The 14,393-nt window shown below is 38.0% G+C and overlaps 2 protein-coding genes across 2 annotated transcripts in view; both read left to right on the top strand.

Moving 5' to 3' along the window:
- Positions 1-14,393, top strand: part of LOC133524514 (estradiol 17-beta-dehydrogenase 8) — a 229,910-nt gene that overhangs the window by 67,993 nt on the left and 147,524 nt on the right. The gene's annotated exons all lie outside the window — the stretch shown is intronic.
- On the top strand, positions 1,166-14,245 carry LOC133524414 (chymotrypsin-2-like). Its single transcript, XM_061860413.1, has 6 exons — positions 1,166-1,263; positions 4,328-4,490; positions 5,068-5,176; positions 6,189-6,326; positions 9,202-9,348; positions 13,439-14,245. The coding sequence occupies exons 1-6, from the start codon at positions 1,215-1,217 to the stop codon at positions 13,586-13,588; spliced, it is 756 nt and encodes a 251-aa protein (XP_061716397.1). The 5' UTR covers positions 1,166-1,214; the 3' UTR covers positions 13,589-14,245.

Here is a 14,393-nt window from a genome sequence, read left to right as displayed (position 1 = left end):
TATCCGATCCGATATCGGACATCGGATTCTACAGGGGCGTATACCCCATTTCATTTGCCATGGCGGGATTCCACTTGTGACGGTTAGGCGTAAACAATACGAGTGACAACAAAAGATACCTGGCAAACTTAATCCTTTTGTGTTATTATTTGACCACACGCTGACTTTGAAAAGCAGAGCTCGTAAAGCAATAGATTAACATTATGGTTCTCTTTGTACAGTTTCAAGTGGATTCCCGCCATGGTAAATGTAATGGGGTATACTAGTAACGGGCCGATGGCGAAACACGCCTCCTTCACACAAACAAAAATTATCGGTCCGACAGCTGACGGGAGGTCCAACATCTCTGAAATTATCGGAAGTGACAATCCGATATGAGATGTCGGATGGCCTCTATGAGAAAAACAGCTGTTAAAGAGTGCCCTGTTGCAATATTATTATACGAGTATATTTTAGCAAAAATGAATTAGTTATTTGTTTTACAAGTTGTTGTTTACCCGCTCGTGCTAATATTGATACCCGAGCAAGCGAAAGATTCCAAAATTGAACACCTAGCGTAGCGAGTGATTCGAGAAGTGGAATCTTGAGCGTTGCGAGGGTTTCAAGGCACGAGGGTTAAACAAACTCCGAGTGAAACACAAAATTTATACGAGGAAAATACTAACTATCTAACAAATGAATGTAATAAAAAAAATATCATTCAACATCATCATTTCAGTCAATTCTAACAGCTAACATAAGGACACAACTCAAAATTTACATCTGTTTACATCATCATGTGGATAAAATGCAACTTTCTCTAGTTTTTGAACAATCAAAAGGGCCTTTTCCAGTTGGTGTGGTGAAAATTAATAAGTTACCTACACATTTTACTTCCATCCAACATCCGATATCGGATCGGGCAGTGTGAAAACGCTCTTAAGCTACGACTCGCAATTGACCGGGGTTTTTACTCGGACACCAACCTTGCTCGTGAGTGCCTTTTAATCTCAAGTGACCACGCAAGCTAAAACAAAAGTTTGACGTCAATACATTCAACGAAATTTCAACCCTATTTTTATAGACTGATAGCTGAAAATAGAAGTAAGATAAATTCTTCATCTTTTAATCTGTAGTCTGAAGTGCCTTATCACTTGCACTTTTAATTATCGATCTAGTATATAATGGACTGAAAGTACTTAAATTATTAAACGGGTGGAATAATAGCCATTATTATGTCTAAATTGGTTTTCTTTGTTACCGTTCTTGGACTTATTGCTACGGGTGAGTAAATATTGTTTTAATTTTATTGGTACCAATTAAGAGGCAATAGGAGTGGTCATTTCTTCATACAAATGTACTCGACTGTTTCCTCCGTGGTTTTTGAAGCTAGAGCAATGATTTTTTCAACAAAGATTATTGTTATTAATATCTGTGTCGGACTGCCTGCCTTTGATTGATTTTGTTTCTTAAAGCGCTATAGTACAGTCATAAAGTCAGTCCAAAAAACCGACCCTACCCGTGAATAATCAGTTCTTGGATTTTTTTTTAAATATACACAGGAGCCTGATTCAGTCTACTTTTTGAATTTACGCTCCCAGTGACCCCCCCCCCCCCCCCGAGGGACCTAGGAAAAAAAAATCGAAGAACTGATTATTCACGGGTAGAGTCGGTTTTTTGGATATAATGACTGTACTACTAGTGCACTTCAAATATTCGCAAAAACGGCCTAACTTAACTAGGCCGCAAAGAGAAGCATTGAATTAAAAACTGACATCAATTAGCCTAAAAAGCAAGACAATCCGACATAAATAATTTTAGTACCATTTAGATCTCAAAATTTGTTTACACTTGGTTAAGTTTTGGAGAAGGAACCGGTCGACGACGAAACTTCGTTTTTTGCGATTCTTACGCAGAATTTTTCGTCTAACCAAACGTTGTCCTTATCGCACTTGTTTTAGGAGTCGCTTTCGTTAGCGAGACGGATATATTCACCTCAAATATTTAAATCTCAGCTCCCGTATCCTCTTAATTTGAAACTATTGCGTGCGGTTTCATCTCTACCTTTTGCGCATCGTGTCCTTATTTCCGATATTAAGCATTAAAAAAATGACAGATAGGTATTAAGTAATAGTCTCTGGAGACCGCCATTGTTACTCATGAAATAAAACTATATAATAGGATTATATTACGCGTAATGAATTTAAAATACATCTCGACGCTTCGATCCTTTTACGGTGTTCGTGGTCAAGGAGATGTATTTTTAATTAATTAGGTTAATCTGATTAAACAAATTTAAAAGTTCGCTAGCTTAGTTTGAGTACATTTTGCGGTAACTAACCTGTCAACGGACGTTTAATAAAATGTACTGCGCCAGCGCTGCAAGTATTTATAATACAAGGTGGACAAATAAGAGTGATACCCTTTTTTTCAATTTAATTTATATATGATTTAGTGCAAAATGTATTAAATATTTTTTCTTAAATATATTCAGGGTTGGAAATTGTAATTTCTGCCAAATGTAGCTCTAGCATCAAGCAATTTTTTAACACACGTTGTTTAATTTTGAGAAAAAGTGACAGTGATTCAAGTTCGCCAAATTTTGTAGCTCCTGACTTATATCCGTAGGGCTATCTAAAATTACGTGTCTATACTAACAAGCTAATGACATGTAAACAATATAAAAATTCATTTAATAACCAAAAAATAGCATACCATCAGATCCACAGCGCAGGCTTTTACTAAACTAAAATAACCTAAAAAGTATAAACCTACATTAATAAATTGCTTGCTATCGATATCGATAACACGAAAAACAGAGCTGTGACTTCATCGGCCTCCAACTAACCCAAACTGGAAGTCCTGAAAGCTATTTCGTGTATTTTACACTGCGTATTCCTTTGCGTATTCTGCTAACCTAACCTCTACTTATGAGATATAGTCGCCATCAGATATATCGGAGCGGCCGAGGCGCTCACAAATATCTGAACACGGCTCTATTGTCAAGGCTTGCGTGCGTTTTCAGATATTTTTGAGCACTTCGGTAGGACAGTCACGTCTGAATCATAGACACGATCGAAGTGCCAAAAATATGTATACACGACTTAATGGCCCATATATTAGGGTAGTGTATACATATTTTTGGCACTTTATCCGTATCGATATTTTCAGACGTGACCGTACGTATCCAGGTTGAGTGTACTTTGTGAAAACTATAAGTGTAGACTTTAGTAGACGTAAACTGTAGTTTAATTGCAGTTTGTCTTAGCAAAGGAAACCGCTGAAATTAGCGCAACAGCTTGCTGCGGCATGTTATTAGCGACACTTTACGTTTTACCAATTATCTAACATATATAAATCATTCTGTTTTGAACCTTGAAGTAGGTACCTTAAGGTTGATATTCATTTAAAGCTCCGACGCGTTTGAGACCTTTATTAATGCGATGGTAATGTGTGCTTGTTAGTCGAGTGAGCATGGCGTGTAAAAAAGAAAATGTTTATATTGTAAATCTCTACTCAGAATAAAGTATAAAATATTCATGAAAATTCATTTACATATTTGGTACTGGCAACTTCTTTATTGTAGGTATCAAATTTTCGACTTGGTCTGGTGAAGTGTAATAGTTTATTTGATAACTAAATATATCAACATTTATTTACAATAACAATAGATCTACATAAAAAGGTTAGATTTGACAAATCTGCGCTTCATCGTGAATGACACGAACTATGTAAATACTCCACTTTCTGTACCCCTAGTGTAAATTTAATCGACATCATAACGTGACGAACGCGTTTGCGTTAAGTGTCATTTTGTATAGGATTTTGAGCTTTCAAAACGTCCCGCTTGGCGCGCTCTTTTTAAATCACATACAAAATGAGACTAAACGCAAACGCGTACGTCACGTTTCGAAATCGAATTTATTTACACTAGGGGTACTGACTGTACTACATAAGGTATCAAACGATTGTGTCAACATGAAAACTTCACACTTTGATCTCCCATGAATTTAGTCTTGTTTTAGAATATGAACGTGAAAAAAATTGGACATCTACTTTAAAGTTGTCTTTTCGCTGGCTTTTAAGGGGCCTACTGATTACCAGTTCGCCAAACGATACCGCCGGCCTGTCAGTAATCGCGATTGTCAGCTTTTGTGAGTAACTTATATATGTCAATATCGTCGGATATCGCCCGGCGAACTGGTAATCAGTGGACCTCTTTAGGCTTTTCTTCGCTCCCCTTGAAATATGAGGTGTCCTTAAATTTAACTCTTAATTTTCATCAAGTTATCGATTTTCAAATTGCCTATATGTGACATAGATTCGAATTTGTTTTGTTCTTGTCCAGGATATTCGCTACCAAACCCTAATGTGCGCATAGTAGGGGGCCAAGATGCGCCCGCTGGCCGTGTGCCCTACCAGGTGTCCTTACGGGTATTTGGCTCGCATTTTTGCGGAGGAAGCATTCTCAACAAGCGATGGGTGCTGACTGCTGCGCATTGTACTGAGAGGTATGTAGATAAGAGGCCTCGACGTGCTCCTAGTACAGGCCGAAACGGCCGTGTACCTTACTAGAGGGCCTACTGTGAACCACGTACGACGGTTTGCCTCCCTGTCCCACTTACGTACGAATTTACAAGTGCGACAGAAAACATTTCGAACGTGGTTCGCGGTGGGCTCCTGGTGTCCCTATGTGTATTTGGTTCGGATTTCTGCGGAGGAAGCAAGCGTTGGATGCTAACCTCAATGTGCTCCTAGCCACTCTCATGCTTCATATTTTTAGTGACTTCTATTATTATAATAAAATAATGGTGACAGCTGGTAACCACAGTTACCAAAAGCAAGTGAGTGGCTAGTAAGCGCGTGAGGGTTAGGTACAAATAAGCAACGTTACCTGTTGTAACATTCAATGTAAAAATGTTTTAAGAGGATGAGGGGATAAAATAGAAACAACTCTTGTAAAATATATAATACCTATAATCCAAAGTAGCCATCAATAAAATTGCGCGTGTTACCAATACTAATGCGCGAGTTGGACTCATGAAAATAACTCCTACTTCCCCAGTATTTAACCTTCCCTTTTTCCAGCACGGCTCACTGGCTGATCTCAGTAGTGGTGGGCACTACGAGTCTATCTAAGGGTGGGGTCCGTTACTCTGTGGACTTGGTCTCCGTGCACGAAAACTATGACAGCCAGGTCAGTTGTCTTTAAATTCCCTCTTTTCATCAGCGTTTCTCTATTATTTGAATTGTCTTTCAACTTCTTGGTAATACCTACCTATTTTAAACAGAAATACTTATAGGAAACTTCCCAGGTAAAACGTTATAACATGCACGACCCCCCAAATCTGTTGTTGTCATATCTTTTAGTCGTGTCTAATGTCTTGGCTTTACGCCCCCTTTGACTGTATTTACTAACATTTATAACTGTATAAATCAATTTTCCAAGATTCTCAATGACATTTATCCGATTCAGAGCTCTTCTGAGGTGCATTGAACGTCGAGTTCGGGTACAATAGGAAACCCCAGCGGGTTTTAGAATGCAAATGATGTTAATAAATGTTGGGATCAAGTTACTACGAGTTTGTGAGGCAAATAAATAGTGATATGACGTTTGCCTTTAGCCAAGTACAGGAGTACTTATAGTTATGATTAATTATAATTATGTTGGATGTGAAAAGTCTAGCGTTTTCACATTGCCCAATGATGATGTTAGGAGGACTACAAAATGTAAAAAAAATACATAATGCCTTTTTAGGGTTTCGTAGTCACCTAGAAACCCTTATAGTATCGCCATGTCCGTCTGTCTGTCCGTCCGCGACTTTGCTCCGTGATCGTTAGTGCTAGAAAGCTGCAATTTGGCATGGATACATAAATCATGCATGGCGACAGAACGGTAAAATACAAACTTAAAACATTTTTTTTAGGGCATCTCCCATTTTGAAATATAGTTTTTTTTAATAAGAAAACATTAAACCAAAAACGAAGCACTTGACGCTATAGGGTCACTAGCAGATGCCTTTCTCCAAGAGTAATAGCATAATTTGAAAAAGCTCTAAGAGAAATTCTGATATCTACTTACCTAAATACTCGTATATAGTTCGTGTCATCTACGACTCGATCTATATGGTTATACTCGTATGTATGTATAATAAAAACTTGTCAAAATTAAGCATTATTGCCAGAAACTTATTTTTTATTTTCCAAAGGTGATCACGCAAGACATCAGCCTCATCCGCGTGTCCAAAAACATCGTGTTTAACGCCTTAGTGCAACCCATCGCACTGCCGGACTCCGACACTGAAGCCGGAGCGCCTCTGTTCCTGAGCGGCTGGGGCCGGATCGCAGTAAGTCATTGTCTTCTATTGTCCTATACGTCGTCTATTATGATAGTCATACAATAGGCTAGATGACAAGTATAAGCCTAGGGGAGACCGAGGTGAGTTAACATAAAAGTAAGTTGACACAGCGTCCATACGTCGCAAACTATAGACGATAGAAGTATGACTTCCTTATGGTTCAATTTCAATTGTAACCATCTTCATCATATGGTGTGGGCGTCTGGTGAGCAGTTGAGGTTAGGTTGAGGCAACGGTTAGAGCTAAAATATTGCTTAAAGTTTCTCGACATTTTCAATGCCGTTTCTTTATCAGTTTTCCCGATATATGTTTGAAGCATTTTGGCAATGCTTTTTATCTATATTAGGACTTATGAATGTTTTTAAGGATAGTCCATGGTTTGTAAAGGCGCAAAAAAGTGTAAACATCTGAAAATACAAGAGTGAGGTTTGTTGAAACAGCTTGTTGCAACTTACATCGTAATTTTTTTGTTTGAGTTTGTCAGAGGCTGTTTGTAATCATGTTTTTTAAACTAATTTTAGCATTTTGGTTACCAATTGAAAGCTTTTTGAAAAATTAATATAACCAAACATATATCTCCCATAGCTCTTAAGTCGACGAATTACGAGCCATGGGACATTTTTGAGAAAGTTGTGTGCACCCATATTTTCACAGTTCAATGTACACAGACGAGAGGTTAATTAAGTAAAAGCTGTGTGATGTGCTTGATGCTTATTCCAGTTTTAATATACCATTTTAAAAAGTGCATGAATTTTAAACGTATTAAAAAAAAAAAACCTCTATGAAACAAAAATAAAACATGTAACTAAATTTTTACTCTAACATTTTCAACAGTAGTTCAACATGCTTTGTGTCGCTGTTTTCATTGTTCTCCATCATAATTAAATGGAACTTAGTATTACACATACGAGAAAACCCTTTTGCTTAGAAAATAAAACTAAACAAATAAAATAAGGAAAATAGAATACCTAGAACCTGTAAAGAAACCCAACATGAAATTTAATTTTAACGGTGAATGTTGAAACAGGAGCGAACAGCGAATGTTTTGTATCGCCTTTTTTAAAATCCCAGTTAATTAAATGAAGCGTGTTTATTTAGTAGATACAAGAAAAACCTTTCACCTCGATACGATATCTATAATGAACTGTGAAACCGTAATAGCGAACAGTAATTAGATTGAGTAGTTGAAAAGAGATGCAATGTCAAGGAAAAATACGTATTTCAGCTGCTGGTAGGTGGTACCGTTTGAACTGAGGTGGCATCATGGTTCCATTTTTATGCCCGCAAATTTCGCGCTTACATACTTGTTAGAACGTGACAGGCATGGTGACAAATGATAAAGAGTCGACCATCTTAGCCCTACTGAATTTTGGAAAGCACAAACTTAGCTGTCATATTCGAAGCACGAATTTGTCTTCTACGTTACACGTCTTGTATAATCAATGATACTTTGGTATTATTTAATCTGTTGCATGTAGCCATAATGGAGTGCCTGGCAGGCGGCCTAAGTAAGCTTGAATCTTATCCGTTTTATACGTTTTCGCTAAGCTTATATAAAACTTATAATAACTGGGTTTTTATGTATGGATGAACTAGCTTTAGCCGGCTGTCCAGAGTGGTGTCGCGAGAGTTGCGTTTTCGATGGTAGATGTGGCACGTAAGTAGCGATTTGGCCGCTCTGTGACACCATCTTCCCTCATGGCTCCTCTACACGATGGCCCAGCGTAGGGCAGTCCAAGGAACGCATTTATGCGTTAGAGGGAGCAAGTGATATTGCTATCTCATTCCACTGCATAGCTGCGTCCCTTAGACTGGCCATCGTATAGAGGAGCCCTCAAACACCACACCAGTGTTGATTTGGGGTAACCTAGATGTCGCTTTTTGTGGGTGCCCATCTTGCGGGGGCGAGTCACCGTCTGCCAGAAATAAAATTGCATACAGGTATATTAGACAGTTGTCCGGTTTTTTATCCCACAGGTATCTCCGCTCTAACTGTAAACTGTAAAATACAGTATTACATTCTGCACAATTTCTTCTATTATACGTGTCAATCAACAAGATTGTCTATAATATAGCTGTTATCAAAGCGCTTTTTAACCACCTTCTAATTTTCAAGGATCGTCCGCATCAGCGTTATTGTACTTGTTCTTCTGTTTTTCGCTGAAATTGACAGGCCAATTTGGAAAATACTTTTTGAATGAACGAATATACATTTTAGTTAGTACCTACAAGTTATCAAGCCACGATGATGCCTGATGAAGTGATGACGGGGACTTTGAGAAATCGAGGGGATTCTTCAAATATTTTAAACACACCCGTATTATACTCGTAGACAACAGGTTAACATAAAACAGACAAAACCAAACAAAAAAAAATTATGTACAAAGGCGAACTTATCCCTTTAAAGGGATCTCTTCCAGCTAACCTTGACTCAACAACAACACATAACCTTTGTTTTTTAATAGGGGAAATGCGTTTCGCGTACCACCCAGGCGCGGGTACGGGCCTGGGATAGTTATGTGGGACTCCCATATAGGCTGATGAGACCCATGGTTTACCCACTAATACCCCTCTGTTGCCGCCTCCGTGCTATAGGGCGAGGTCCCAGGAACGCCGAAGTACTTTTCCGCAACCTCGACAGAACAACACCTAACCTTGTCTGAACCTTGACCTTAAATATTTATATAACCTTGACTTATACGTTATATTCTATAGTAACACTAAAAACGTGTAATTGCTCTAGGAGGACATCATTTCATTGAGTTGAACTGCTGATGCACACCATATAATATAGTATATAGGCATTTTAGAACTGTTTTATGAATAGTTAGTTTCATGTTAAAGTTTTTTTTCTTTTTTCTAGTACCCAGGCAACCTTCCTGACCAACTGCAGATGATCAACCTGACCGCGTTGAGCGTACAGGACTGCCAAGAGCGTTTGGCCAGCATCAACCCGGTGTTTGAGTCCCAGATATGTTCCTTGACTCAGGCTGGCGAAGGAGCTTGCCATGTAAGTAATGTTAGGATGTACTCTTCCCAGTTTATATTAGATTTGTGTATGTATATCGGAGCAGCCGTGGGTCTCCAGTACCCAGGCCACCTTCCTGACCACCTGCTTATAATCAACCTGACTGCATTGAGCGTAGACTGCCAAGAGTGTTTGTCTAGTATCAACCCGGTGTTTGAGTCCCAGATATGTTCCCTGACTCAGGCTGGTGAAGGAGCCTGTCATGTAAATAATGTGACGATGTACTCTTCACAGTTTATAGTTTAGTAAACTAAAGTAAAGTACAATATTCATTCATTGCAATACGAAAATAAAACAATTTAAAACAGATTTACAATGTAAATAGTGTCTAACGTGTTGAATCTTGGTCAAATTTACCTGGCAACTGTTACACCCCTGAATACCTGACCGCGCTGACAAGACTGACAAGAGATTGATAAACAGGTAAACAATAAAACGATGGTCTTTCTAGGGGACTAGATGTCCTTAAGATTACCGTAGTCACCTGTAAAGGTTGTCTTTCATGCTAATATACTGTGAAGGACAGTTGTAAACAGTGTAAATGCCATACTGACATGTATTCCGCTTCCATAGACGATAACGCACTATACGCATATAGCCCTTTATTTCTTCATATTTAACTAGTTTCCGTTCGTCTTCGTCCGCGTTGAAGTTATTAAAAATGTTTAAACTAATAATCACTAACTTGTGATTGAATTTCACAATCTCCTTTCTTAGTCGACTATAAACTAGACAGACGATCCTGCGTTCTAACCGCTCAGTGCGGTGTCGAAATAAATTGTAGGTTAGGGATTTAGGTTGTAGGTTTAAGGAACTCTGTTTAGAGCAAGAAAATGTCTGGCCTGATGCTTACCATAAAATTTTAGTAATACCACATAGACTTCTATGAAGCCCCCTTTTTGACAAACTAAACGACAAGGTGCTCAGCGGCAAAACTCCGAGTTCAAATTCAAATAATTTTCGAACGTGAAGTGAAAGAGACATGGGGGGATATTTTAGTTTCGTGCGTTTCGCTGTTTGATTAACGATAATGGATCTTTGGCCAGCAGAGCAACTACCAATTAACAAAAGCATATCAATTAGTTTGACGACCGCTCTAGCCTAGAGGGTAGTGACCCTGCTTATGAAGCTAATGGTCCCGGGTTCATATCCCGGTAAGAGCATATATTTGTGTGATGAACACGGATATTTGTTTCTGTATCATGGGTGTTTTCTATGTATTTAAGTGTTTATAAATATATATTATATATATCGTTGTCTAGGTACCTTCAACACAAGCCTTATTGAGCTTACTGTGGGACTTAGTCAATTTGTAAAATAATGTTCTATAATATTTATTAAAAATATTGCCAGGCGAAATGGAGGAGTCCGTACAGCGAATGTCGATATTTAGAAAAAGTTATTGAAAAAAAAATTAAATGCGCATTCATCTTCTTTTTATAAAAATATATATCTTATTTTGGTTTATATATATTCGTTTTTTATTTATTTAGGTATTGTACAAGGTGTAAGAAAAATAGTGGGGATCTATTCTAGGGCATATTCGGTATCATTCATTCATTCATTTAATTTTATTTCATTTATTATTCTTAAACAATACAATCATTGTGTCAGAAATTAGATTAAATATAATTTATAAATAACAATAATAAACAATAATCCATTTGATCGTGTTCTAATCCCCACTATTTTTTTTACACCTATCTTCATCTATCTGTGCTTCATCTAATAAATGTACAGTATTATGAACAGACACTTAGCCGCGCTATGTACATAGTTCAAACTCCGACTTTGTGTTCATTTAAACCCCTACCGCTCTAAATCTCTTGATGAAATTCATATGGCGCCTCATAGCGGATGTTAAAGCGACAAAGTTCTAGACCGTGTTTACCTTTGTAAGTTTCATCATGACCTGAGAGCATCTTACTATACTTGCTGCAAAACTAAGTGGCGAGTCGGGTCATCATGCCATCTCTTTCACTCTTGGTTGGTCTTAACAAGGGTAAAGGAGATGGCATTATGATCTCAGTGGCTAGTATTGCGGCAAGAATAAGCGGATTTGAACTAACTTAGTCTAACTTTGCTAAAACGAGTAGGGTGGCATTATAAATTTAGAAATTGGTCTCATATTGACATAATTGGCAGGGTATACAGTGTGTAAATTCAATACGGGCGAATATTTAAACAGTTGTTAGCATAGGACTTCAGAAGTATCAACATACAATACAACAACATACAACATACATCTCTATACAACGGTTTTATTACCAATAATACTATTATTTTCGTAGTCTACATCTAGCGTCAAGTAGCGGAACTCTCAGTACTGAAACAAAAAGTCTAATGCTCAACGATTTTCCGCTATAATAGGTAGAGTCGGCATCTCCAATAAAATAATTCCACACCTCATTGAAGTGCCGGCAATTCATTGCGTTCAGTACGTCTCCGACTACTGGCGAGATGCCACACATGTAACGAAAATTTTAAAAAGGAATAAAAAATAATACTGCCTTTATGCGTTATGAAAATGTATTCCAATAATATATATATAAACATATTAAAAGCAATATAATAACAATCCACTGCGAAAATCTTTTGGTCAACTCATTTCGATTATTTTGAAACGTCAATTTAAACACTCGCGGTGGTACGCCATTTTATTTGGCGCATAGATTACATTTCGCAGATGTAACACGGAGGTACTAATGATAATCTACTTTATTGTTTGCAGCATATATACACAATAAATATATATTAATTTTTATTTTATGAAGTTATTTATGTTGCGTGTACTATAATGGAAATAAATACATTTTATCTAGATTCTTTACAGTACGTATTTAGGCAGAAAACTAATAGTTGTCATAACAGTTTTGCCTCTGGCTACCTATTATTCTTAAGCTTAGTGACAGACGTCAAACGCCGAAAATGGCGGACACAAGTTGTTCTCGATAGCGTGTCTAGTACGTAGTACATTTATGTCAGTGTTTTAAGGGGCTAACAATATAGCATTCCGGCCCGATTCGAAAAATGATTAAGACACGTTTAAGATCTTTAAAAGATCGATAACTAAACGACATGTCAAAATTGACGTTTATTTCGATTCCGCTGTGAGCCCAATAAGATCTATCTACGATATTTCTAACGTCAAAGTGACATTGGTTGCCCGAATCGAGCTGCTTCTGTCAATTATACGACATATCTAAATGAGAACTTATCTAAACCAGCGGCGGTATTATGGTTCCATTTTTATCACTTGTCACAATGTCCGTCACTTTCGCGCTTAAATATTTGTTAGAACGTGACAGCCATGGTGACAAATGATAAAAAGCTGACCATCTTAGCCCTACAGCGGTAGCAGCATGGTTCTATTTTTATCGCCTGTCACTATGCCTGTCACTTTCGCACTTACATACTTGTTAGAACGTTCTAACAAGTCACGTGACAGGCATGGTGCCAAATGATAAAGAGCCGACCATCTTAGGCCTACTGAACTTATCGTTATCGTATCTCATTCTTCGAATCGGGCCGTTCGCTTATTGTGTATTAACCCATTCAGTGGTACCTAATCAGTTAATCACGGCACATTTTCGTTTTACGTCTACGAAGCGATTTCGATACATACCGGGAAACCTAACATAGGTTTCCCGGTATGTATCGAATTGGCTACGCCGTAGCGCTATCACTGTAGCTTCGAGGTGAATCTAGGGACTGTCAGATTAGTGGTTAGTAAAAACACTTTCGATGTGTCTGGGTTAGCCAAGTTTACAACCAAATATTTCTTAAGTAAAAATACTGAAAATAGCGGGCGTCGGTTTTACTTTTTAATTTTTTCTTTTAACGACAGCCAACGTGGCAATGATAGTTTCATTCATCCAATAATAAAATAGTTATTTACGATACAAGTGCAGAAAATAGGAATTTACCTATTCGCACGTGTATCGTACAACGTTTTACAGTACATAATTATGTCTCTTTAAAGTTTCAACATATGCACGGAAAATGCTCATTCCTGCACGAGTGCGGGAAAGTACTCGTAGCACCATATGTAATGTATTTTTTTTTATTCCAGGGCGACAGCGGGGGGCCTCTAGTGGAAGGGGGGTGTGTAGTGGGGGTGGTGTCGTGGGGCATGCCGTGCGCGCGCGGCTACCCCGACGTGTACACACGCGTGTACTCCTATACAGCCTGGATACTCGAGCGGATCTCGACCGATGAGTAGCCATGGAAATTAAATATAGACGCATTTTTGTATTAATTTTCAAAATACTATTTTATAATTCCTGCGGACATACGAGTAATGAACGTGGTTAAGAGGGAAGAATAGCTTTGCGATCCTAACGAAATAACGGTACTTTTTCTATGAAATTTAATTTCCGGAGAAAACTTTTTCTACTAAATTGATTTGATTTGAAATGGATATAAGGATATAACGAAATGGTGTAAACGTCAGTTTTTCAAAGAGACGGACCGCTTTTGGTCCTTAACCAGAGTTGCAGAAGAGTTGTATGTAGTTGAGTTTTGGAGTTGCAGGCGTATATAGGCTACAGAGACTGCTTACCATCAAGCGGGCCGTATGTTTGTTTTCCACCGATGTAGTAAAAAGCCACGTTCATCTTACGTTCGCTGTATTAGCTTATTATAGTATTGAAAGAGGGACCTGTTTCTCGAATATTAGATCAGAACTAGGGTTCGCAATCTGGATCCGAAATGAATGAAATTATCCGGATCTACGGATCTTCACATATATTTCAGATCCGTCGTGCAAACCCTAATCAGAGCCCTAAAAATATAAAAGTGTAGATGTTACAACAGTCGTACTCGTATACCTACTGTTTGTCTTATAGTTTCTGATGAATAAAAGTATTTTAAATATTTGCATTTTTATTTTATTTAGCGCAATCTCTAAATACCCAATTTTTAAGTTTCACTAGAGGAGGAGGGGAGGGTGTCGTGGGGCATGCCGTGCATACTGATGTGCCGAAGGAAACTTTCCAAAATTGCGAAATTTTCGACGTTGGAAAGTT

The sequence above is a fragment of the Cydia pomonella genome, chromosome 1 (assembly GCF_033807575.1).
Source record: "Cydia pomonella isolate Wapato2018A chromosome 1, ilCydPomo1, whole genome shotgun sequence".
In the NCBI taxonomy this organism is placed as follows: domain Eukaryota; kingdom Metazoa; phylum Arthropoda; class Insecta; order Lepidoptera; family Tortricidae; genus Cydia; species Cydia pomonella.
Note: the sequence above shows the minus strand (reverse complement) of the source record. Positions and strands in the feature narration are given on the sequence as shown.